Here is a 26,636-nt window from a genome sequence, read left to right as displayed (position 1 = left end):
AACCTGCCCATTAGTGGAAGCTGTGCTTAGAAAGCGCACACCCCCTCTCCCAGCTGTGTTCACTTAGGGCGGCATTGTGGGTGGTGGCAGGTAATGCTGCTGATGGCGATTCTGGGCTGCGGGCTAAAGCTCCTCCTCTAGGTCATCTTTGACCTTGACTCAGATTGTTACCCATAGCTCTGCTACCCTGAGCAAATCACTTTTCTCTGGGTGTGTGTCATCACCAATAAAAACTGGGCTAATAATAGCCTCCCCTCTTTAGGTTGCTATAAAGCTTAAATTAAGTGATGCACGTAAAGTGCAGGGCGCGTGGCAGCACTTTATTAAAGGAAGGGGGTGTTATTGTGGTTCATTGTCATTAGTAGTAGCGTCAGAATCGGTATCATCGTCAGTGGTGACACTGAGTTTCAGGGGAAGGGACCCTTGAACAAGACCCTGCGGTTAAAGTAACGGACTCGCGCTCTGGCCGCACTCTTTCCACAGGACAGATGGACTCCAGCTCAGCCACCCCAAGGGCTCTTGCTGTTTATTTGGGCAGCTCTGACCTTTCCAGCAAATGTGACCTGTGCCCTGCGGGGTGCAGAGATTTAGCCGTCTTATGTTTGCTCTCCTAGGGGGGCTGCACCCTCTCTCGGCTCTCAGCAAACAGCCGGCAAACACTGCCACTCCATTGGTGGCATACTTTATTCATACTTGTTGACATTTCCCATGGGGAATTGTTGAAGGGAGAGGAGGGGAGGGCCGAGCGGGGAGCCATGGCTTGGTTCTCCTCCATCCAGTGGAGGAAGTGACGGGGCGGGGACACACTGAATCGAGTGAACAAGGGAACCTTCACGATGTGGGCTGAGAGGCGTCGTGCAGTGACTTTGGACGCCCTGAGTCCTCGGTCAGGAAATGCAGTTTCAAAGTGGAAAAGTAAAAAAGATCAGAAGAAAAGAACAAAGATCAGAAGAAAAGAACAAAGTGCATACAAAGCGAACTGCTAACATAGGGGAGGTTCTAAGGCAGCGGCAGTGAGAAGCCAGGTGTCTGGGGTGGCCATCGGGCCACTCCCCTATCCCACTGCCCCGTGCCAGGCCAGGCTGTCGGGCCACCAGTGCCCTCTTGAGACAGTCTCTGTTGGCTCCGAAGGTGCTGTAAGCCATAGAAGGTTGTGGAGGGAGAAGAGCCTGAAGGGTGGCAGCACCAGGGCAGCCCAAGGCAGGGCTGCAGGGAGAGTATCAAAGCATCTCTTTGCAGGTGGCTCTGGAGGGCTGCTGGCACAGGGAGGGGGAAGGGGCCCCTGGGAGGGGTACGAATCAGCACCTTTCCTTGGGCACAGGGCAGAGCCACTCTCCAGATTCTTCAATTACCAGGTGGAGATGAGAAGGCCGGTTAACAGAGCTGAAGGCTGCCAGGCCCATCCGGGTCCTTCCCTGGTGAGCAGGGCCCGGTGTGCAGAAGGCGATGGAGAGGCGGGGCCTGTGGGAGGCGGGGCCTGTGGGAGGCGGGGCCAGCTCAGCAGCCCAGCCAGTCGGTTTTGATGCTTCCGAACTTCACGCTCTTCAGACTTTGGTTCTCCAACTTCAGGTAGTAGGCACCTTTGAAGAAGTAGCTGTGACCTGGGACGAGAAAGAGGAGAGGCTCTGACCACCTCAACCTCAGACATCACGGCACAAAGTTCCTGGGAGCAAGGAGATTCCGCCTGCCGTGGGGCAGAAGAGTTAAGCCAGAGGCTGGAGGAAGGGAAATGGCTGTGGAAGTAAGCTCTCTAGGTGCCTGCTTCTTCATCTTTAAGATGCGGATAAAGAGACCAACCTCTTAGGGCTGTGGTCAGGATTAAATTAGATAATATATACTATTAATAATATAAATAAACAGTACTCTGCTGAGCACAAGCACCTTCCACATACTGGAGGTGGCAAACCAGGAGGCTGCTAGTCCTATCAGGCCCATAGACGGGTTTTACTTGGCTCATACAAGTTTTTTGTTTTGTTTTGCTTTGAATTCTAAGTTGCCAACATGTCGACATCTAGAAATTTCAGATAAAAATACAGATTTCTTACCTCTTTTTAAAACAGCTAGAATATCTAATAACACTGGACTGTTCTTGCAGGGCAGCAGTCATCAGAAGCAGAGAAGCAAGTATCCCCTGAAAATGAGCCATGTGTTCTCTGGCTCACCACAGACCCCACTATTCCCTATTGTCTTCCTTGCCTGCTTCACTCATTTGTGCTACCAGCCTGGCCCCTATGGGCTTTGCAATTTGTGATTCCTGACAACCATGAGCTCATTTACTTCCTTTAAAACCCAGGTACCTAGTAGGTGCTCAACAGATGTTTATTCCTGCGGATAATCCTTAACCTAGCACCTGATTGTAAACTGCTTTTTCTTGGACATGTAAGACCTTCAGCCACTGGAAGTCGGGGCCTTGTGTTTAGCATATGACAGGGGCTCAAAAAAGTCTTTGTGGAATTTCATTGACATTTCCTCTAAAAAGCCAAACTGGACTCATTTCCAGGGGCCTAGAGAGCTCACAGAAGCCTCCTCAAGAATATGGCTTTCCAACTCCAAATTCTATCCCTGAGGATCCTGGTTGTGTTTTCTTCAGCAAGGGCAGAAGGAGTTGAGTGGGGCATCTTTGCCATGTCAGCGATGGGGCATGACAGAGTCGGTCCTGTCTCAGATGGGGCCAGCCCTCTGCTCCTGGGAGGCAGTCACAAGGCCTCCTGTGGAACCCAAAAGGGCCTGGAGCAAACCCCAGAATGAATCCAAGGCACAGAGCCCAGGCTCCTGGCCCCGGGCAGGCCTCCCGCCCTCCCGCCCTCCCCCTTCTGGCTCCAGGCCCTGCAGCTGTGAGGGGCCTTTCTGGGTCTTACTGCCTGAAGCCGGCTGAGTGAGCAGAGGTCAGGGGTCTGGACGCCTTCCCAGCCCCGGGCTGAAGGGGCTGGTTTGTTTTCCGCGGGGCCGCCTGCCTCCCTGCACAAAGAGGGAGTGTGTGCTTGCGAGAAGCAGGGCCCTGGGCTGGGGGCGGGAGTCCTAGAAAGCGGACAGAGCCCTGGGCAGCTCACCACCACCCTGCAGGTCCACCACGGCGTCCAGATTATCGGGGATGGCGTTCCAGGCGTCCGCGATGAGCTTGGGGAAGCCGGGATCCATCTTCTTCTTCACCTCATTGTATCTACAAGGAAACGGACGTGGTAAACTGGCACGCCTCCCTAACGGCCAGCCCTCCCAGCCGGGATGGGAGGGCCCGGCTGATGGCTCCTGGGTGGGCCTGGGCAACCAGACTCAGCCCTTCAGGGAGGCAGCCGGCTGGAGGGCAGGGGCAGGGATCAGACCTGGCTCGGAATCCCAACTGCACTACTCACTAGTTATGTGACCTTCGAGTCTCATAAAAGCTTGCAATTACTGCTAACGGTCAAGCAGTGTGTCAACCACTTTCCACAAGCGTCCTTTCTCATTCAACTCTTACGACAATCGTATGACACAGTTATTACCATAATACCCACTCAACAGACCAGAGGCTTAAAGAGGGCACCCAGCTCCTCAGTGGCAGCCAACCAGGCCTGCCTGGCTCCAGGGCTGCAAGGATTCTCTGAGCCTCAATTTTACCAGCTGCAAGATGGGGTTGTGTTTAATTTAATGGTTTAATTAATGTACATATGAAATAAAATAACATACGCAAAGTGCCCACCCCCGTATCTGGTACTTGGTAGGCGTTTGGGAAATATTACTTCCCTTACAAACTCTGATCCACACTGCAGAATGAGGAGCACTGGACCGGGAGCCCAGGGACGGGGTCCCACCCATCATTCTCTCACTGGGGGGCTTGGACAAATTGCTGCTGTTTCATCCATCAAGTGGAGATGACAGTCCACATCCTGGGAGATGATCTTGGCTGGGACAGCGAGGTTACAGTGCAAGGTGGCGCATGAGTCCAAGTCCTGCTAGTCACCGGATGGACCTCCTGCCACCTCAGTGCCAGCTGCAGCTCTCAGGGTGCATAGTGATCCTCGGTCCTGCCTTTAACTTGGCAGGACATGGATAGTCCGACTTAATACTTTGAGTATTAGTTGGCATATTCTTCTTCCTTGCTGCCAATACCTCGGTCTTTTTAATTTGAGGGAGAACTTTTTGTGTGTGTGTGAAGATCGGCCCTGAGCTAACATCTGTGCCAGTCTTCCTCTACTTTGTATGTGGGATGCCACCACAGCACGGCTTGATGAGCGGTGTGTAGGGCTGCGCCTGGGATCTGAATCTGTGAATCCTGGGCTGCCAAAGCGGAGCACACAAACTTAACCACTATGCCACCAGGCTGGCCCCTGGGGACACCTTTTTAAATGCTGGGGTCATTTTGATTCCTTCGCTTCTTCACTTACACTCAACCTATTCATTATTCTATAAATATTTAATGAGCTCCCACTATGTACCTGTGGATATTGCAGTAAACAACGTAAGGTCTTGCCTTCGTGGTACTAATTTTCCAGACAGGTCTGTGTTTGAGTGCCATCCTGGCGACAGCCAAAGTCCCTCTGCAGTGCCTCACAGTGGCTTTTCTTCCTCCTGGCCAGTCCGACCACCTCCACCCTAGACGTCCACAGCTTTTCCTAGGAGCTCCCTCCTACAGGGGTCGTCTCTGTCTTCCCATCACCCTGAGAACTGCATGGAAGCTTCCTTAATCCCAGCTCCATCCCAGGACTTCTTCTTGCAGAACCTAATGTGCTTCCTCATGACCTGGGGTCCCAAAAGCAAGTTTCAGCTCAAAATCCCAGTGCTCCATCCACCTCACCTCCACGGACCACTCACACCTCATCCTCTGCAGTAAGGATGGCTCGGGGCTACGTGTCCTTGAACTCGCCCCCGTTTCTGTTTCACTCTACCCACAGAAGGTAGGGAGGCTGGGAATCAACCTCATTTGATAGATGAGGAAACTGAGGCTCAGAGAAGTGAACCAATTTGCTTCCGAGTTCTTCTCCTCCAGGAAGAACACAGCATCAGGGCATCAGAAGATGTTGCCTCTGAAGGGGACCACGTCTCTTCATTTTCCTGTGGGCAGAGTCTCCTCCTATAGTGTTTCCCGCTCCCTGGTACACTGTTTTGAAAGCTTTCTCTGTGACTCTGTCCTCTGTGACTGTAGAAATTGCAGTGTACAGCAGGTGTTAAGAACACAGACATGGGGCTGGCCTGGTGACACAGTGGTTAAGTTCGCACATTCTGCTTTAGCAGCCTGGGGTTCACTGGTTCAGATCCCGGGTGCAGACCTATGCACCGCTTATCATAAGGGTCATGCTGTGGCAGGCATCCCACATATAAAGTGGAGAAGGATGGGCATAGATGTTAGCTCAGGGCCAATCTTACTCAGCAAAAAGAGGAGGATTGGCAGTGGATGTTAGCTCAGGGCTAATCTTTCTCAAAAAAAGGGAAAAAAAGAACAGACATTTGTGTCCCGGCTTTTCCATGGGTGTGTCCCTGAGGCACTTCAGCCTCAGTTTCACACCCGGAAAATGGGGCCAATAATACTATGTACCTTAAGTGAGAAACACAGGTGAGAGGCACAGCCTCAGCCCCGGTAGGTGGTACAGGGCCCCTCAGGAGAGCCATTAGTATTTTATTCAAATATGCGTCTATGCTTTCCCTGCCTCTACCGTTAGCTGCTCGAGGCAAGAGTGACTATTTCTTGACCACTGCCTCCAGCACCTAGCTAAGTGCCTGGCACATAGGAGATGTTGAATATATATCTGAGGGCTTAGTGGAAGCTTCCAGAAGCAAGGGCTGAGCACTCCCTGGTGCAAACTAGGGAATGCCCAGGCTGGAGGCAGCTGCTCGTCCTCCATCACTCTGGGGCTCTTTCTCCTCCAGCAAGGAGGCCTATGGAACCTCTGCAGACTCTACATCAGGACCAGCACCTCAAGCTCATTAGCTGCCTCTCTTGGGAGAGAGATCTGTCACCTTTGAAAACCCAGCCCAGAGCCTCTGACTGGGCCTTCAGCTCTGCCACTTTTTTTTTTTTGGTGAGGAAGAGTGGCCCTGAGCTAACATCTGTTGCGTGTCTTCCTCTTTTTGCTTGAGGAAGACTGTGCCTGAGCTAACACCTGTGCCCGTCTTCCTCTATTTTGTATGTGGGATGCTGCCACAGCTTGGCTTGATGAGTGGTGTGTAAGTCTGTGTCCCGGATCCGAACACCTGAACCCCACGCCACCGGAGCAGAACGTGCAAACTTAACCACTACGCCACCAGGCCGGTCCCTCGGCTCTGCATCTTTTAAGGAAGTGTCACGGAGCCTCCTCTGTAAAGCAATCTGTCCATCCTGGACCCTGGCTTTGGGAGGTAGGACTGTTGCAGAAAATGACTGGGAGGCAGATAACTCTGCCCAAAACCCAGCAAGACACTGCCACAGCCTCTGTGCGTGTGTGTGTGCACATGCACACACACTCACGTTCACACAGGGACACATCTGTTCCTGTGTGTTTACATACACAGGGTGCATTGGAGGGTGATTATGAAAGTCCTGTCTACACCATGATTCTAAGACACTAGGGTTCTTTGATTCTAAGATCCCGTTTTCTGACAATCTGTGCCTCTCACTGTGCACGATTCTAAGATTTGGAGATTCCAGTGCCTGCCATGCTGAGATGCCTTTTGCAGTACATGCGTGTGCCTGGAATGTTCTGGAGTGTGTGGGCGGAAAGCCTGCTCCATGGTTTCCTGGCTGACTGTTTTCTTTCTGGAGGCTTGAGACGTCGATCAGCTTAAGTTGCTAAGTATCTTAGCAATATGTCTGGAATTCCACCCAGACACAGGCAGCCTGGGACAGAGCTTCTGAATGCAGGGAGGCCGGGGATGGGGGGAGGGGAGGAGAGAGGGGCCGTGGGAGGGAGCAGGCTTGTTTCAGGGATGGCAGACAAAGGGCCAGATGCAGGGGCAGCGCAGGAAGACCATGGGGCACTAGGAGGGAGCGTGGCGAAGACACCCAACTACCCCTCCCCACTGACAAGTGACCCTTGTGGGTACAGTGGAGGGGCACAGGGTCAGAGGACAGGAGAAGCAGTTATAATCCTGGCTCTGAAACCAACACGCTTACATATAAATAACAAGCTATTTAATTTCTTTGGCCCTCAGTTTCCTCAATTGGGAAGTGTGAAGCATTATAATCAAACTCTCGAGGTCTGGGCTGCCGCTTGCTGACCTGGATACTGGGCTCCCCGGCCCTCAGCACTGACCATGGTGCCCCAGAATTCAGCCCTTTTTAGACGATCTGGAGCAGAGAGCTACGTGTTTCCAAACTGGCCCCTGCCAGCCTGTGCCCACAGCCACTGGACCTATTGCAGACGTGCCAGAGTGCCTGCTGCTGCCAATGGGGCCTGATGCAGATGCTGGCTCCTGTGGGCAGCTGGTGCACCCATCTCTCGGTCTTCATCATATGTCGCCCTCTGCCACCCCTGCCTCCACCTCCATCTCTTGGGACCCCACTATCTCAGGTACAGTGTAGAGTATGAAGAATAGCATGTTCTCTGGGAGCCAGAATTCCAGGGTTCAAATCCCAACCTGCTGTGACCTGGCTGTGCGACTTTAAGCCAGATGCTTCACCTCTCTGAATCCAAGTTTCCTCATCTGTAAAATGGGAATAGTAATAATACCCAGCTCATAAAGCCTGTGGAATAGTGTCTGACACATAGTGTCAGTAACAGCAGCCATTATCTTTATTTTTATTACTCTTTCTTCAGTGAGTCACCCCAGAATGTGAGGCTCCAGACCAGACAAATATGGGCCCAATCAAGACTTCTGAGAAGGGAAAGGAGGTTCCAACCAGAATTATTCAGCAGTGTACACAAGGATGGTTCATTCTTTGGTGGCTTTTCAAGGGGACTGCAGCCCTGGCAGGTTAGACACCAGAGAGGGGGCATCCAAGGCCCACCGAATTCTGACCTTGACCCAGGAGGCAAGAAGCCACAGAGTGTCTTCACTATGTCCCTGGGGCGAGCTGTGCTGCCCTCGTTCCCACCTCCCTCCCTTACCTCCAGAATTTGTCTCCAGCAAAGATGTATGTCTTCTTGTTCTTGCTCCAGTTAAAGGCAGCATCCACTCGTTGCACATCGGGGGGAAGCCCCAGGCTGGTCAGCGGCTTGGGGTACCCTCGCTCCAGGGTGCTGGCTGAGTAGACCCAATACTCATTCCCTGCAGCGGAAGCAAAGGTCGTGTGGGTGACCGGTGTGGAAATCCCCCGGGCCAGCCTGTCCCTCCCATCATCCGTCTGCTGGCAGCCCCCCTGTGGCCATTCTCAACAGGCACTCAGCAGGGAGTCCCTGCTCCCTTCTGGATTTGGTGCCCAGAACTGGGACTCACACACACTGTTTTACAATTGGTTATGGAAGGGGCCTGGCCAAGGAGGTGAGTGGGGGACAAATCCAGCCCTTGCTCTACTCAACAAGCCTTGTAGGCTAAGTGTCACGCATGCGATGAAGCAGCATCTTTTTCTAATCTGCACAAATGTGACCTGTGGGCCAGTAGCTGCCGTGGCCACAGCTCATAATTACTCTGGGATGGAGCAGATGAGGAGCCGGCTGGTGGAACATGTACCCAGTCTTGGCCGAGCCTTCAGCTTCTCTAGGACGCTGCCCCTGTGCCCCCACCTCAGACCATGGCAGGGACCTGAGGGTCCTCCCTCCCCATCACAGCCCTCACTGCTCTCCCTCCTAACAGCCTGCTTGTCTTCCATGGCCTCCTCCACCCTGCCCCCGCTGTGAACTCCAAGGGAGCAGGGCCGTGGATCCCTGGTACATGGGGGTGCCCAGATAACTGGTGAATGAGCAGGGCTTCCCAAGCGTGAGCCATAAGACCCGACCTTGGTGATTTTTACCACTTATAGAAACTTCTTGTACTATTATTTACTTAATATTTTGCTGTCAAGGAATTCATTTTGAAAGCTATAGAGATAAATTTATTTTAAACATTAAAAATGAAAACAAACAGGTTTTTAAAAAATTCTAACTAAAAGCATTGACTACCAAAGGCTCTAGCATTAGAAAGATTTTAGAGACACCAGCACTAAGCTGTAACTTTCCTTATAGAAAAGGAAATGGCACCTTCACTCTGTGGGTCAATGCTATCTGATGCTGAGTGTCTGAATCAATCTCCCAGACGAATCCCACGCTTTCGGAAATGATGGTTTCAAGAATGGACCCATAAAGGAGAAAGGGCACCTACAGGTGTACAGAAATCATGGTGCAGAGCCCCGTGGAGCCTGGGGCCAGGCAGGACCCGTTCCCACACACCTGCAAAGAACACAGCCTTCTCCTCCTGTGGGGCCTCGTACACAGCATCGATCTTTTCCGGGAGCTCAGGCCAGAATGTGGCCACCAGCAGGGGCCCTGTGGGCTTGTCACGTGGCGTCACTGTCCGCCAAATGAACCTGGGGGTGGAAGGGGACACAGGAAACCGCACCTTCAGTCACTCTGCAGCTGTAACCACACATGCCTTTCTAAGCCCTGGAAGCAAGATCAAAGGAAGGTTGGAGAAGGACTGCAGAATGGGCAGCGCCGTCTCTGCAAGATGCTGGGGCTGAGAAGCAACCTCTTGCTCCCTCCTCCAGGAAGACTTCCCGAACTCCCTCTGTCCATACTGTGTTCTCCCTCCTCTGAGCCTGTCAAAAATCATCAGCCCTGAGCAGCTGGAAGAGCTTGCTTGCTTGTTTTGGCACCTGAGCTAACAACTGTTGCCAATCTTCTTCTTTTTTTTTTCTGCTTTTTCTCCCCAAATCGCCCCCGTACATAGTTGTATATTTTAGTTGTGGGTCCTTCTAGTAGTGGCATGTGGGACACCGCCTCAGCATGGCCTGATGAGCAGTGCCATGTCTGCGCCGAGGATCCGAACCGGCGAAACCCTGGGCCATGAAGCGGAGCGCGCCAACGTAACCACTCGGCCATGGAGCTAGCCCCTGATTGTTTTTTAAATGTCTTATCTCTCTGACTAGATTAGAAGCCAACTGAGGCACGGGCTGATGGCACTCAAAAGCATTCCCTGAATTGAAATGGAATGGATCTGTGCACTTTGGCAAGAGTAAGAGCTGTCATTTATTGAGGGCCTACTAAGTGTCTAGCACTTCATGTGCCTTGTAAAATGTAATCCTCACAGTATTATAACATGCACTCTTGGCGGTCCACCCAGCATCTATTACCTATCTATTTCCCTATCATCCTTCCTCCCAGAACGCTCACATTTATGATCCTTGCTTCCCCACTGGTGGACCCAATCCCCATTCTGATTAGCTTAAGCCCCTGGGTCTCAAAGTTTAGGGTCCCAAGACCAGCAGCACCAGCATCGCCTAGGAACTCAGAAATGCAAATGATTGGGCCCCACTTGAGATCTATGGACCAGACTCTCTGGGCTTGGGGCCCAGCACTCTGTTTTTACAAGCCTTCCAGATGATGCCAATGTGTGCCAAAGTTTGAGAACTGCTGGTGTAAGCCTGTCAGAGCTGGCAACTGTTACTCATTCGGCAGCTGCCGACTGTGACTTCTGTTGACACAATAACATTGAACAGATAGACTTGCACTTCACATCTGGAGATCTCTCTCTCTCTCTCCTGCTGGATGTGGGCAAGGAAGCCTGTAGACCCACTTGCCACTGGCAGCCACTGTGTGACCATGAGGGACCCAGTCTTAGAACAAAGTCAATGCAGAGGATGGCAGTGGACAAAGATATCAATGAGTCACTGACCCTCTTTCTGACCCTGGAGGCAGGCTTCATACCACGTGAAAGCAATTTCTCTCCGTTGTTTATGCTGGTTTGAGCTGGGGTTCTCTGTTACTTGCAGCAAAACATCCTGATACAGGAAGGTATCAAGATCCTTATTCGGCAAATGAAGCTCAGAGAGTTATGGTATTACCAGGATTTGAATCCAGATTTGACTCCACAGTCTGAGATTAGGCGTCTTGCTGTATTGCCTTTCTCATCCCCCCAAGTGCCTGGCACCAAGTTTTGCACATGGATGGTACTTAAACATTTACTGATGGATTCAATGAGCCCATTAAACACTCATCAACTTCCTTTAGAAAGTGAGATGTGTCAGGCCAGGGAGGGCTCCAACCTGGGCCCACGCACTGCACCCTTTCCTGGGTCTACACTTCTCACACGGGCAAGGGTGGTCAGGGCGTCCTTAGTGGGAAGTGCCCCAGGCTTAGGACGGTGGCAGGGAAGGGGGCCCCCTGACTCACCTCTCCCCCATCCCTGTAACGAGGGCTGCAGGACAGCATCGGAACCTACAGTTACACAGCCTGGTTTGCGCGTTCGAGGCCTGATGGTATCTGACTTGTCATTGCATTTTGAGTCTCATCTCTCTCTGCATTCTTGCCATCTCCCTGCTGGCATCTGTCCCCCAGCCCCTAGCCCAGTGCCTACAGCAGAGGAGGCTCTTCACATAAGTTTGAGGGATGTCTTCCAGCCTCAACAGGCTCTCTGTTCCTCCCAGTGTAAGCCAAGAACTTTCACATCTCTATGGCTTTGCTTTTGCAGTTCCCTGTCACAAACACCCTCACAACCTGGCAGCCCCGCCGCTGTCCATCTGAATCTGCTTCTTTAAAGGGCCTGCTCGAGCTGGCCCAGTGGTGCAGCGGTTAAGTTCGCACGTTCTGTTTCGGTGGCCTGGGGTTCGCCAATTTGGATCCCGGGTGTGGACACGGTACCGCTTGGCAAGCCACTCTGTGGCAGATGTCCCACATATAAAAAAGTAGAGGAAGATGGGCACAGATGTTAGCTCAAGGCCAGTCTTCCCCAGCAAAAAGAGGAGGACTGACAGCAGATGTTAGCTCAGGGCTAATCTTCCACAAAAAAAAAAAAAAACATAAATAAATAAAGGGCCTGCTCAAGTGCTGCTTTATCTGTGGAGCCTTCCTTGACTCGGATGTGCCAAAAAAGCATTTTGCTAGTGCGTCTGCAATCACATTTCTTTCATTCTGTCACGCACACTGTCAGTTCTCTATGCCTCTGTTTCCCAAGCAGGATGGGGATGCTCAAACATTAACATGAATCAGGATTATTGGGGGAATTTTCTAAAATGCAGATTTCTGGGGCCTACTCCCAGACATTCCAGTCACAGGGCCACATATTTACCACTCACACTCTAGGTGGTCCTGGGGCAGGAGGTCCAGGGACCTCTCTTTGAGAACACTGATCCAGGCATTAAGCAGCCCCTCTGTTCCCAGCACTCCATCCCCACTCCCAGCTCCTAAAGCCTAGCAAAACAGTACAGGCCAAGTAATGATTTGTTGATAATAACAGCCAGTAGGCTTGAACACACTTACCCTGTGTCAGGCCTTGTTCTAAGCACTGAGCTCATCTAATCCTTACAACAGCCCTATGAGATGGTTGGAATATTAGTCCCATTTTATAGATGAAGAAATTGAGGTAGAAAGAAGGTACATAATTGGCTTTCTTATGATGATGCAACCAATAAGTAGCAGGTCAAAGATTCTAACCCAGGCAATCTGGCTCCAGAGTTCACCCTGTCAACTACCATAGTCTATGAACGGATGGATAGACAGATGGATGGACGGACGGATGGATAGATGGATGGATGGACGAATGATAAATGAATGATGATGGATTGATAATGGAGAATGGATGATGGATGATGGATGGATAGATAATGGATGGATAGATAGAGGATAGACAGATGGATGTGTATAAGCATGTATGTACGTATGTATGTATGATGGATGGACCCTTTAATGCAGTCCTGGGTACTGTCTGCCATTCTCCAGGAGGGTTAAGGCAGTTGGGTGAGTCTCAGACCTTGATGGATTGAGTGGGGGCCTTTATAGCATGAAGGATACCACCTCTCTCTACCCTATGGTTACTTGCTCCCCCTACATAGAACAATTTGGCCATTTGAGGTCAAGACCATTCCAGGAGAAGCCCTGCGGTAGCCCGGATAATGTTCCCAATTCTTCCCTCCATCCCTATTTTAGAATCATACATCCATGGGCTTCCCATGTGACTTTCCATCACCACCCCCTTGAGGAGGTGTTGGGCTTGACCATGTGATTTGCTTCAGTCAAAGGAATATTCTTAGACATGATGCAAGAGGAGGCTTTAAAGGTGCTTGCGTGGTTTGATTTGGCCTCTCGTGCTTTTGTCATCTCTATAAGCAGCTGCTAATCCCAGGAGAATGAGTGACATGCAGAGCATACTTGAACCCAAACTACAGTCCAAAGCCAAGACATCTGGAAGACCCTCAGCTTAGGAGAGAGCAAAAGAAATGCCCTTTGTGGTCAGCACTGAGATCTGGAGGCTGCCTGATAAGCAGGAAAAACGGTCTCCTTCAGGCCATTCTGTGAAGCCCCCAGTGGGGTCCTTTAGCAAGGGGTGGGGGCACAAGAATAACAGGGAAGTAGCAGAGGGCACAGGGCAAGAAGCAGGCTCCCATACTCACCGGTCCTTGAAGAAGAAGATCTCCCCCCGGATCTGAGAGATGCCGTCAAAGACAATGTCCTGCTTGCAGATCTCAGGAGTGACAGGTCCCAGCGTGGGGGTGGGGCCGGTGCCGGTGCCAGTGTCAGGGGAGCCCCCTGGGGGAGGACACCGGACTTCAGACTCTCCCCAGCTGCAGGGGTTCTCCCTACCACGCTGAGCCCCCAAAGCGGCCCACCCAACTGGCTAAGGGTCAGAAGAAACAGTGTTCTGGCCTTAGTGCAAGCCCAGGTAAGATGGGGAGATGGTGCCCGGACACGGCGAGAGGAGAAGGAAGAGAAGCCAGAGTCCCGTGGCACTTTTATAAATGCTCTTCGCCAACATCAGCCGCATCAGTCCTCTCTATATCCCTGGGAGGCAGGCATCATTATTTACTCCCATTTTCCAGATGAGGAAACTGAGGCCCAGAAAGGTTGAGTGATTTAATGTTCAAACCCAAAGCTCAGGTTCTCAGGGCAGTCAGAAGGCCACCCGAGTGTCGAGCACTGGGGATGTGGCACTTTCTCAAGGACTCCTTCCTTTACTCTCAAGACAACCAGCCACAGGTTAGAGATAAAGAAACTGACTCCAGCAAGGTAAAAGCTTCCTCAGTCTCTTGCAGCCGGTGAGTGGTGGAGGCAGCCCTGACACCTGGGGCCTCTCACTCGGTTTCAGGTCCTTTCCCAAGTCCAATGTCCCCAAGCCTTGTCACTCAAGCACCACTGTCACTATTTTGGTTTGGTCCAGGTACCATCTGTACCATTATATATTTACTTTTTAAAGAAACATGGACTTACTCTAGGCTCACTGGAAGCATTAATAAATAAATCATTGGTTTCAACTTGTATTATTCCTATTACACATTAAAATAAAAGAATCATTATGAAAACCAGAAATTTTCACCCCTGTATCATTAAGGTCACTCCATACCCCGGGAAACTCTACCCTTTATTTAGCTAATTCTCCTGGATTCCAAGCCTAACTTGGGTATTAAACTGAGTGACCTTGGGCCAGAAGGGTTACCTTTCCCAGGCCTCAGTTTACTTGCTCAGAAAATGGAGAGTCCATTTCTGCCCCACCTGCTTCACAGCATGGCTCTCGGGAGCCAAGAGGGGCATGCATACTGGTGTTATTTGGAAAAGAAACAGACTGTCCAAGGGTTCCCTTGGAGTGTTGCTTTGTCACCCCTGGACCAGGTCAATTTTCCCGCCTCCTGCCCTTGTCTCCTGCAACCCTGGAGAGATAGGACCTTGCTGGTTCTGCGCCCTGGGCCTATATCCCAGGCTGCCTGACTTCCTCAGACCCCAGCCCAGCAGCCCCCAAGCAGAGGCTTACCGTAGAGCTCTTGAATGCCCTTGATGTCATCATGGGACAGGCGGAAGTGCTTGGTGTACGTGTAAATGGGCGCCATCAGGGCTCCAGGGTCCTGTGAGTGCTCCAGCCCCATCGCATGGCCAAACTCGTGGGCTGCCACCAAGAACAGGCTGTACCCTGAGGGCCGCAGGAAGGGGAGGGGGCAGAACGAGAGGGGGAGGGGAGGGAGACAGGAGAGGAGTCAGGACCCAGCCCCAGTGAAGGAGTCTTCTGAGGGCATCCGCATGGTGGGGCAGACAGCCCTGGAAGTGGCATGTACTGATTTTTCCTTCTCCTGAGAATTCTGGAATGAATAGACTATGCCTATTGCTTTCAAGTAGGTTCAGCCAAAGTCCCCTTGGCCTTTTCAGGGTGGCTCCATGTGTGCCACCGAGGAGAAAAAGCAGCACCTGCAAATCCCCTCCTCGAAGTCCCATTTATTAAAAATCATGTTTCCTGGCTTTTTCTGTTTCTCTATAAAGATTGGAGTGAAGGCTGCTCAACAGGGTCACCAAGGAGGTAAGAGAGAAAGGACAGGCTGGCCCCACGGGCCCACCATTCCTGCCCCAGGGAAGCAGTAAAAACTATTCCCAAGTGGAGTGGTTGGCCAGGCTCAGCCACAGACAGCGGGTAAACTCTGTGTCACACGCTGTTGGGGTTGAATTGTGCCCCTTAAAAGATATGTTCAAGTCCTGACCCCGAGCATCTGGGAATGTGACCTTATTTGGAAGCAGGGTCTCTGCAGGTGTAATTAAGGTGTAAGTTAAAATGAGGTCATACTGGAGTAGTGGGCCCTTGATGCAATGTGACTGTGTCCTTATAAAAGACAGGATACGGAGGGACAAACAGAGAAGGCCACGGGATGATAAAGGCAGAGAGTGGAGCAATGCAGCCTTCAGGGGGAACCAGCAAGGAGGTCCTACAGACACCGTGGCGTCAGACTTCTAGCCTCCAGAAACAATAAACGTCTGTTGTTCAAGCCACCCAGTTTGTGGCCCTTTGTTTGGGCAGAGCTCAGAGAATATCCATCCAGGCGCTCCACGTCAGCTCTGGGCCTTAAACCATCCAGGCAGAGGACGAATCCCACTGAATCTACCTGAAGGTAGAAGCTGGAGCAGAGAAGGTCAAGTCAGGGTATGGCCTAGCATAGATAGGAAAAACTCCTGTGGCCAGGCTCTGTCAGCCAGCATTCTCCAAAGTCCATCTCATTATGAGTACAAAAGAAGAAAAGCAACAGAGAGAGAGGTTGACCTAATTCTGGCCAGCCCTGGAACAGCCCTGTCATCTGGCCATCTTGGGCTATCCGTGGGCCCAATGACCCTGGGCCCTGCAGCCTGGAGTCAGCACAGCACCCCGGGCACCCTGCTCACCACACTGACCACACATGAGGGCATGGCCTGTCTCCTGGTCACTCTCTGGCCCCAGCCCAGGCGTCCTGGGGGCAGAGAGCTGCCCCAGCCGGCTGTGTCCTCAGCATGGAGCCCTGGTGAGAACTCCCACCCACAGCCTGGCAAAGGGTGGTGCCAATGGGGCAGGGGGGCTCTGAAGGGTCTTCCGTGCTGCGTGGAGGGGGCTTGGAGCAAGGAGGCGGCGATTCCTGCTTTCCTCTCTTCTCCCACCCACCCAGCACCTGGAAGGCAGCTCTCCATTGGAGGGGGCGCGCCCTTAGGAGAATCACGTCTCTGGGGCAGGGTACTCCGTGCCCAGCACTGAGACACTCTGGGTAGTACAGCCCCACCCAGACAGCTGGTTCCCATCCAGGAAGCAGGTACCAGAGTGGAGGGGGTCTTATTTGGAGGCCACGTCTCTGCCTGAATGGACAGGGCCTAAACAGGAACCCGCCTCCCCCATGAATGGCCAGCATCTCTGCCGGGTGGTGGGTCCCGAGTGGGCAGTGTCCCTGCCATGGAGAGGCAGCATCTCTCCCAGGGTAAGTGAGTGTCTGGGGGGCGGTGTCTACGCCTGAGGTGGGCGAGGATTCAGGAAGGTTTCCAGCCCAGACGTGTACATGGGGAGGGTGGCCAGTGTCTCTGCTCACGGGCCAGGGCCTCGTACCCTGGTCAGGGCAGAAGCCCCACTTTCGGTCGTCATCGTAGTTGGCTGTAGTCGCGCACCACATCTTCCCGTCGCTGCGGCCCGCGCTGGTGCAGCCCTCATGCTTGTTGCCCAGGAAGGTGAAGGGGAAGACACAGGGGGCACCTTCCGAGTTCCCGCCAACGGTGGACATGGCTGTGGGAGTAGAGACATGGGTCACGGGGCGGCAAGGCCACCACCAGGGAACGATGAGGACATTAACAAACCACGCTTGCTGAGTATTCCCCCAGTCCTGGGAGCTGGATCCAGTGCTTTATACACATCTCAGCCCCCACAATGACCCTGCGCAGTAGGGACCCTGTCACCCCATTTCGTGGGGATGGGGAAACTGGAGCTCGGAGAGATGACGAAACTTGTCTCAGCGAATACTGGTAGGAGGTGTCAGGGCTGGCATTCAGACCCAGGCAGCCAGATTTCAGAGCTTTAACTGGCCTCCTGTGGATGGGACAGAGGGGTCAGGGGCAAAGGGGGCCAGGCCGAGCTGATGGTGCCAGTGCACATCCCTAGACTGGGAGCTCCATCACACAGAAAGCAGGTGCGCAGTAAATACCTCCTGGAGGGAGGAAGGGAGGAGAGTGGAAAGGAGGGAAGAAAGAGAAGGAAGGAAAGAAGGAAGAGAGGGAGGGAAGAAGGGAGGATGGAGAGAAGAAAGGAAAGGAGTCTTTATTGAAAATAGACCAGAAGATAGAGATACAAACTAGGGCAAAGAAAGGCAGGGAAGAGAGACTTCAAAGTTGGAGGGAGAGAGAAGCGATTGTCAGGGAGGCTGAGAGAGTGTGGGTCATTCAGAGGGGCCTGGGCGGGCCCGACATTAGGCATCACCAGTTTGGCTGAACAGCTGTTGGTGCCCAACGTCTGCTCCGATTTGGTGCCCGCGTTGGACCAGCTGCTAAGTGTGCTGGTTAGCACCCCTGTCCTGGGGAAAGGGGGAGGGGACGGGGCTCTGGGGGGTTTTCTATCTGAGGGCAGGGTGCTGGCCCTGAGGGGCAGGGAGAGGAGGTGACACCCACCGGTCTCGGGGCAGAAGCCGTACTTCTTGTCACGGTCGTAGTCCTCGGTGGTGCCACACCAGCGGTAGCCGTCGGTGCGGCCCTCGGTGGTGCAGCTGTCGTAGGATGTGCCCTGGAAGCGGAACGGGAACTTGCAGGGCTGTCCGTCGGCGTTGCCACCCATGGTGAACAGGGCTGGGGGTGGAGAGAGATGGGGTACGAATGTGAGAGAGACCACCCACCTGCCCACCTGGATCAGCTGGGCGCCTGCCTGCGCACAGAGCTGCAGCATTGCTCGTGTATTAAAAACCATCTATTCTGGTAGGTAAATTGCTGCTTCTCGGAGCTCCTGGAGACCCGATCCCTCCCCTGGAAACTTATGGAGCCTCCCAGCAATGAACGGTTAACACCGGGCACACAGCAGGGGGCAGCCAGAAGCCTACCCCAGCCCCAAGGCCACTTCCACCCTGCCTGGTGATGCCCACACCGCGCAGATTGCTGACTAGATCATCCACGGCGGGCAGGACCACAGGAGTCTCTCCAGTCGACAGACAGGGAAACTGCGCTTCTGAGAAAGCTGTTCCAGAACTGCTCATGGTCAAATAAATGGGAGAACGGGATGCGGATTTCACGGAAAGCTACAAAACACGCTAGTCTCAACCTCTCTGTTGTTCTTTCTCTGTCACATACACACACACGCACGAACAGAGGAAGCTTCTCCTCCTTTCAACCCCAGGCGCCTTCCAGGATGGCCCTGCTGTGGTCCCCACAGGAGAGAGAGGAGGAGGGAGAGAGTGAGAGGCGGTGTCTTTGGGAAGCTTTTAATACCCACCCTGGGCCCCCACTCTCATCTCTCCAAGACAGGGGCCATGACCAGGGAATTCGGGAAGAGAGTGGGATTCGGAGTCTGGGCTTGACTATCCTGGATTCTGCCCCTGCTCCCCCATCCCCTCATCCACCCCAAAGCTACAAAATGGTGTGTCTCTGGAGTTGCCAACTAGCAAAACCACAAGTGCGTAACAAGGACCATCTGTGCACAACGGCGCCAGAGGTGACCTCACCAGCCCCCGTTAACTCCACCACGGCCAGAATGTAGCCCAGTCCCCAGCTCCCCATGACAGGACTCGTGGCCCTGTGTCCTCACTGGTCCCCTCCCCCTAACCAAGACACCTTCTCCTGCAATGCCAGAAACAATGGGACTAAGGGAAGACACAAAACTGAGGCCAGATGCTTTGGTGGCCTCGGAGTGGGGAAAGGCAAAGTGTTAAGCTGGACGGGGGTCAGCCTCCGCCTCTGGCCTCCAATGAGCGGTATCTCCAGCACCCAGGAAGCCCCATCTCCTCGTAGATTCTACCCCCAACAAGGATGGAGACGCAGACACTGACTCAGCAGTCAGGAGAGGATGAGTAACCAGAACCTCTGCCCCGAGACCCAGACACGTGCATGTTGTGCGTACTTGCGTCTGGCTGAAGACCAAGTCGATGGCTAATGTCCAATACAGGGAAACCTTCCCAAACTTATGAATTACAGCTGTTTCCACTCTATTATCAAGACATTCTGTTCTCATCACAGGGGTTGACACAGAGGGTTAACGCCACCTGAATCCCTACTGGGAAATGCAAGATACGTAGATGTTTTTATTTAAAAACTTCTGACATTAATGGGCAATGGCTGGAATTCTTACTTAATACAAAGCATCACATGAGCTTTGGTACTAGATGTGTAAACAGGAACACAATTAACTCGCTATTTGTTTCTTTCCTTCTGTCAAGATGGCTGGTGCTCCACGTTCAGTTGCAATGGGTTGAGAGAGTCACAAACATGTAACATTACAGCCAAAAAGACAGACTGCATATATAGATCAAGGAGTCTTTATGGGATGGGGAAGAAAGAAGTATTTGTAAAAAATTCTGGACTGTCTCCCACTGTCCCCAAATTTTCTGGGCTTTCAATCTCTAGAATCATCAAATGTGATGACTTGACAGAGTATGAAGTTATACATACTGTCTTTTTAAGATTTATGAGTATGAAGTGTGTCAAGGATACTAAAAAAGGATGGAGTGTGTATGTCAATACCCTTACTCCTTTAAATTTCTCCTTCAATATGGCTTCAAAATACCTGAAAATGTTCTCTCTCAAGCATTGACAAAAACACACACACAAATACCTAGTTAAGCCTAACACCTTTGCTAAGACACAGTTGCAGACAAAAAGGTAGACAGAGATCAAGAAAGTCAGAGGGAACAGCCCCTATGCCCAGACTTAGACACACACACACTAGCAGGGTCACCATCAGAACCAGGAGTGATGGCTGAAATTCACGGGGTCGGTGTCCCCAAGCCAGGTACCAGCCTCAGTGTTGAGTCTTGCCTCCCACTGCTTGGCTTCTGATGCATCCCCAACCCTCTCTCCAGGCCCTTGAACCCCTAATCCTGCCAGAGGGTAGAGAGTGGTTCTAGCGAGAACCACTGGGCATTTTAACAGTTCTAAGTTCATTCTAGTGCATGTTAGAAAAAAATAATTAGCACATCAAACCTGTGACTTCACAAATGTTATTGCTAATGGTGAGACTTCGAAAAAATGGAATTGATTTAATGAAAGTATTAAGTAAATAGGTATACAGGTGAGACGGACACAGCAGTGGCTCCAGTTGGAACAGTGGGGCCTGAAGGAAGTTGGGAGGATGCTGGTTGACTGGCAGTGCCAGGCCTGAGGAGCGTGGAGAGCAGAGGCATGGCAGTCTGGGGAGGTGGAGGCTGAGGAGGAAAGCCTGGGGCCAGGTGGATGCTCACCTTCATGGGGGCAGAAGCCGTATTTGCCGTCCTTGTCGAAGTTGTAGGTGGTGGAGCACCAGAGGAAGCCGTCGCTGCGGCCCGTGTCGGTGCAGCTGGTGTACTCCTTGCCGTTGAAGAGGAAAGGGAACTTGCAGTACTCCCCATCGGCGTTGCCATACTTCACACGGACCACTTGGAGCAACACAGGGGGAAAGGTGAACCTCTCTGGGCCTTTCTTTGATGACCAGGATTCTGACTCACCTAGGGGTGTGGCCTCCCTCCCCCTCCCATCTCTCCGGTACCATCATAGCAAATGGAAGTGCCCAAAGTTGCCAGGGAAGCCACAGTCCTTGTTGCTAGGGGGCAGGGAGGCATGCAGAGGACGAGAGAGGAGGCGTGGGGCATGCGAATGGTCCTTTCTTACCTTGCCCTTCTCCCAGGGTCCACAGCTCGTCGTCATCAAAGTGGGAGTCTCCCCCAACACCAGGGCCCGGGGCAAAGGCGTGAGCCAGGAGCCCATCCTTGCCATCAAAGGGGTACCCATCTCCGTGCTCTGAAACACACTGGGTCTCAGCTTCCAGCTGCCCCAGTGGGGCCCTAAGACCCAGCCACACCCCGATCCAAGGCTGGGGACCTTTAGCCCACCTAGCATCTGGCCCCTCCCCTGTCCTGTTGGGGTTACCCAGGACTGGGGACATAGCGAATGAGTAGAGAGTTGCTGACTTGATAATTAACATCCTGTGGCCTACACTACTCCCTCAAGTCTACACGGCCCCAGTATTTCTACCACTGACCTTCACTGTCTACACTACCATGGATGACATGACACCTACCCACATACCTACACTGCCACACCAGCATCCTCACCACTCACCTTCATTGTCCTCAGCGTCTATACCATCTACCCTCACATCCACACTGCCCTTTTAGCCACATCACCTACCTTCATGTTATATTATCACCAAAATCCACAACACTAACCCTTACGTCTACTTTGCCACGCAGGTCCATACCACCCACTCACATGTCTTCAACATTTCCTCTGCCATCTACTCACATCGCTACAACATTCACAATGTCTACACTACCTACCTTCATGTCTACACTACTGCCGGTGTTCATACCACCAACTCACAAGGTGCCCTTGACCCCAGATTCTATTCCACTTACTCTCATGTCTACACTGCTCCATTGTTTCTGATCCACTGCCATATCTAGAGTTGCCCAGGGCCTACGAGCATTATCCAACAGAACTTTCTGAGATGATGGGAATGTTCTTCGTGCTGTTCAGTTCAACAGCCACTAGCCCTATGTGGCTACTGAGCACCTGAAATGTGGCTAGCGTGACGGACAAACTGAATTTTAAATTTTATTTAACTTTAACTAATTTAAATTTAAACAGCCCCATGTACCCAGCAGCTACCATGTTGGAGGGCGCAGCTAGACCACTTGGCTTCAGGCTTACGCTGCTCCAGGGTATACCCAGGGCCACGTCATCTGCCACCACATTAAGGTGGCTCTTCAGTATCCACTTCCGTCTACACCACTCTAGCGTCTACATCTCCTACTCTACTAAGCTGTCCCCAGGACCCCCGTGCCTCTCTGACAGCCAGATTGTCCCCGTCTCTACACGGACCCCCTGCTGGCCCCTCTCCTGCCTACCCCAGCGGCCGAAGTTGATCATGATGTCAGCCTCTCCATCATGGATGCGAGAAAACCGTAGTGGGGTCACATCACTCCAGACTCGGAAGGCACGAGCGAAGGCATCATCCACCGTCTCAGGGTCCAGATCAGGTGTGTAGCCGATGATCCTGGAGGTAGCAGACATGCATGTGAATGTGTATATGTGTGCAATGGAATGGGAGTATGCATATGCATGTGAGTGTGTACGCATGTGTAAGTGTGTACATGCAACTGTGTGCATGTGAGCATGCACAAATGTGTGCAAGGGTATGTGCATTAAGTGTGCAAAATCATGTGAGGAGTGCATGAGTTTGTGTAGGCACATGTGAAGTGTGCACAAGTGTGTGAATTTAAGTGTGTACACATGTGCAGGTATATGTGTGTGCACGCTGAGCAGAGCTCACTGGGAGAACAGCCCACCCAGAATGCCTTGAGGTCCCATGGAGTGGAGTCCTAGACCAGCCCACAGCTTCAGGCCGTCTCAGGTCTCATCCCTCACTCATGGCTGGGGGCGTGGGCAGGGGCATAAATAGTGCATTATGGGGCACAGGCCAGAGATCCCATCTTTGGAATCCATCATGAACTGTACAGAACAGAGCTCTTAGCCCAATTAACAACCAAAGATAACAACTCTATAATACGACATAAAAGCCACTTAGCAACCACTCATCAAGCTCCTCCGCCCGCCCCAGTGACCCCATCTAATAACAATAATGACTAGCATTTACTGCACTCTTACTATGTGTCGGACACTGTGAAAGCCCTTTATAGATGTGATCCAGCTTAGCTCCCACCTACCTATGAGGAAGGCTTTGTTTTGGACCCATTTTGTAGATTGGAAAGCCAAGGCTCAGAGCACCGGAAAATAAGTAGCCCAGTGCCCCGCAGCTAGTAAGCACGAGAATCGAGCCCAGGTCTGTCTGACTCCAAACTCCTTAAGGTGCCAAGCCCTCGCAAGACACCTCCTGGGGCCCCAGGAGACCCAGTGCCCAGAGCCCCCGCCTCCCCCGCCCCGCCCTGGCACCTGTATGTGATCTGGGTTTTCTCCCACTTGGGCTTGCGGGGGAAGAAGTTATAGTTGGCCACGTCGGGGTTGCCGCAGCGCGGCTTGCGCATGGTCTCGATGGTGCTCTGGTCGAGGTCACCCGTCTGGGGTAGCCCGAAGAACTTCTGCATCTTCTTCAGCGTGTCCTTCAGCACAAACAGGTTGCAGCTCTCCTTGGGGCAGCCGTAGAAGGTGTTGAGGTATTGCTGGAAGAGACGAGCACCCGAGGCAAGAACCGTGTTAAGATGGCAGAGTCCTGACCAAAGCGGGCAGGGGCCCAAGGGTACTGGGCGGAGTACCGGGTTCTCAACTGAGCGCTGTCACTCTCTAGCTGAGTGACATGAAAGCTGTAGGGGGCATGGCTTAGGAGCACATTTTGGGTGCCTACTATATGCCCAGGCACTGAAGTGTTAACTCATCTAACACTCAAGCAACTCTATAATGTAGATATGATTACTATCTCCATCATACAGAGGAAGAGACTAAAGCACAGAGAGATTAAGAAACTTGCCTAAGATCACGCAGCTCACAAATACCAGAGCTGGATTTGGACCCAAGCAATCTGGCTCCAGAGCCCATGCTCGGAAGTATAACTCTCTACCACTCGGCTTTACCTCCATCATCTCTTTTAATCCACTTAACTGCTTGAGGACACAGGGATTATTTTCCTCACTTTTCTTACAAGGAGATTCAAGGGCTATGTGCTTGGGCTCCAGCAGCAGACAGACCTGGGTTCAAATCCTGGCTCTGCCGTTTCCAAAAAGAAAATGATCCTGTCCTTCGGGGGCTGCACGGCTGGCTCTGCCCACACCGAGGCCAAGACCAAACAGGCCCCCACAGAGGGTCAGGGACCAACCAACATGCTTATTTGTTCAACAAAGGCTTTTTGACACCTGCCATGTGCCAAGCCCTGTGCTGGTGCTGGGGATAAATTGGTAAACACGACAGATGTTTCTAGTCTCTAGGGTTCAAATCCGAGTGTGGGGAGGCTGATGGACCAGAAATAAACGCTAACTGAAATACGTGATAGGTGCTGCATTGGAATGGTCAAAGCAGCCAGCAGAGCTTATTCCAGGGGCCCTAACCTTGTTTGGGGGGTAGGTAGGAGAGGGTACAACAATAATAATAATGCCTAACAGTTACTGAGAGCTTACCATTTGTCAGGGACCTTCGAAGAGTCTAAGATCCCCTCCCTTTTAACCCTGCGACAGGTCCCATTATTATCTTCAGTTTGCAGAAGAAGCTGAGACTAAATTAGGCCACCTGCCCAAGATCACCAGGCCAGCTGGTTAGTGCACTCCCTGGGTTGAAGCCGGGTTGTCTATGGTCACCAGCTGCCCACTGCACTGCCTCTGGGCAACCTGGACTTCCATAACATGCAGAACGTGTGGGGACCCAGGCAGCTTTGTCAGTGCTCCAAAGCTCCACTCTCACCCCCAACCAACAGCCACATCACGCCCGCCAGTTCCAGACCCTTGAGAAAAGCAGCTCCCTAAAAATGGAAGATCTCCCAACCCATTTATCCAGAGGAGGCAGAGGCCTGGATGCTGGAAAGTGTGGGTGTCACATCCCGAGAAGGGGTTCCCAGGGTGACCAGAGGGCCTGGGAATCCTGTCCTGGGCAGGTCGGGGACCAGTCTGAAGGAAAATGGGGGTTTCTAGGGTGGCTGAAGCAATCGGGGCAGATGCCTTGTGGGCTGGAAAGAACATCTTGGGGGTCCTGAGACAGAGCGCTTGCAGGGTGAGGATCCGTGCCCTTCCGCTGCCCCAGCCCCGCCTGTCCACCGCTGCGGCCAGGGCGCCCCTCCAGCCGCCCCTCGAGCCAGGCGCGCGTGCTCGCGCAAAACAACATCTGAGCCGCAGCTCGGAGCCCGGCCAGGAGGGAGGGCTCGCTGGCCGCGCTCCGACCTGCGCCGGCTCCGTCCGCCCCCGCCCCACGCGCCGGCCCCCGCTGACCGCCCCTCCCTCCGCCCGCCCGCCCGCCGCCAGTCTCGCCCACTGTGCTCCTATCCCCTCGGAGGAGCTCGAGGAAACTTTCCGAGGTCCAACCTTTGACCCTCCTGGCCAACTTGTCCATTGGGCCAGGCGGAAAAGATGCGCTCTCCACTGCCCTCCTGCCCCAAATATTTGCCAAAAGCTTCCTTTGCGCGGTTTCTCCAAGGGCCCTCTCCAGATGTGCGCCAAAGGTGCCCAGAAGGTTCCAAAGGTTTGCCCAACCCCGCTTTGCCCAGAGCTCCCGTCCTCACGTGTGCAAAAGTTCACTGTGTGTGTGCCAAAGGACCCTCTTCCCAAAGTCCCACAGGAGTTTAAAAAGATCCTCCTCTATTTGCAAGAGACCCCTCTAGGCCTTTTGCCAAAGACGTACCAAGACGCTTGCCAGGGGCCTTGTTAGCCAACCCCCAGATGTGTCCAAAAATTGTTTACAAAGGCGCCCCCCTTGCCCAATCCCCCAGGTACTAGACAATGTCCCCGTTATTTACGAGAGGGGTCCTTTCCAGATGTTTGCCAAAGCGCCCCCCGCCCCTCCCCCGCTGGTCCCCGCCCCCTCCTGCGTCCCGAAACTTGCCGAGTTGTTATCGAAGGCCTTCTCCTCTTACCAAAGCTCCCCTACGGTTTGCAAAAGAGATCCCTCCTTCCTCTTGCCAAAGCCCCCCCCAAGCTGTTGACTGCAGCCCCTCCCCGACGCCGTGTGCCCGACGCGGGGTGGGGGGAGGGGGGCAGGGACACCCCATCCTCTGCCTCCAAAGTTTGTTTAAACTTGGCTTGTTGAGGCCAGCGTAGCTACTCACCACAGCCAACTCTTTGTCCGTTTTGGGGGCGACATCTCCAGGGAACTTGATGATGGGCGACGGCGCGGCGGCGGCGCGGCCCAACAGGCAGCCCAGGACGCAGAGCGCCCGCAGAGGGCCGGCGAGCGCGCCCCGGGCCGCTCGCGCCTCGGTCATTGCGCTCCCGGGCCCCGCGCGTCGCCCGGGGGTCGCTGGCTCGGTGCGTGTGGCCGCGTCGCCGCCTGGGTGGCGCCTGCTCCGCCGCGCAGCCTGCCGCTCCGAGGGGCCGCTCGACTCGGTCGCCTCGGCTTTGCCCGGCTCAGCGGCGCATGGTCCGGCCCCCGCGCCCCTGCCCGCGCCGCCGCCGCCTGTTCTCGCCGGGGCTGGCAGTCCCTTTGTATGTTTAAAGCCCCAGATGCGCAGCCTCCAGCCACCGCCGGAGGAAGTCTGGATGCAGCGGAAACAAGGGAGGGCGGCCGCCAGATGTGGCCGGCTGGGCTGGG

The 26,636-nt window shown here is 53.2% G+C and overlaps 1 protein-coding gene across 1 annotated transcript; it reads right to left on the bottom strand.

Moving 5' to 3' along the window:
* Positions 1-666: 666 nt before the first annotated feature.
* Positions 667-26,636, bottom strand: MMP2 (matrix metallopeptidase 2). The gene is made up of 13 exons (XM_023637007.2): positions 26,155-26,636; positions 23,346-23,572; positions 22,301-22,449; positions 21,063-21,191; positions 20,657-20,830; positions 17,886-18,059; positions 16,837-17,010; positions 14,764-14,919; positions 13,412-13,547; positions 9,255-9,391; positions 7,998-8,157; positions 3,051-3,160; positions 667-1,601 (listed from the first exon to the last, which is right to left on the bottom strand). Exons 1-13 carry the CDS (start codon positions 26,308-26,310, stop codon positions 1,498-1,500), a joined length of 1,986 nt encoding a protein of 661 aa, XP_023492775.2. The 5' UTR covers positions 26,311-26,636; the 3' UTR covers positions 667-1,497.

The sequence above is a fragment of the Equus caballus genome, chromosome 3 (assembly GCF_041296265.1).
Source record: "Equus caballus isolate H_3958 breed thoroughbred chromosome 3, TB-T2T, whole genome shotgun sequence".
In the NCBI taxonomy this organism is placed as follows: Eukaryota; Metazoa; Chordata; class Mammalia; order Perissodactyla; family Equidae; genus Equus; species Equus caballus.
The sequence above is the reverse complement of the archived record's forward strand: the minus strand, read 5'-3'. Positions and strand labels throughout refer to the sequence as shown.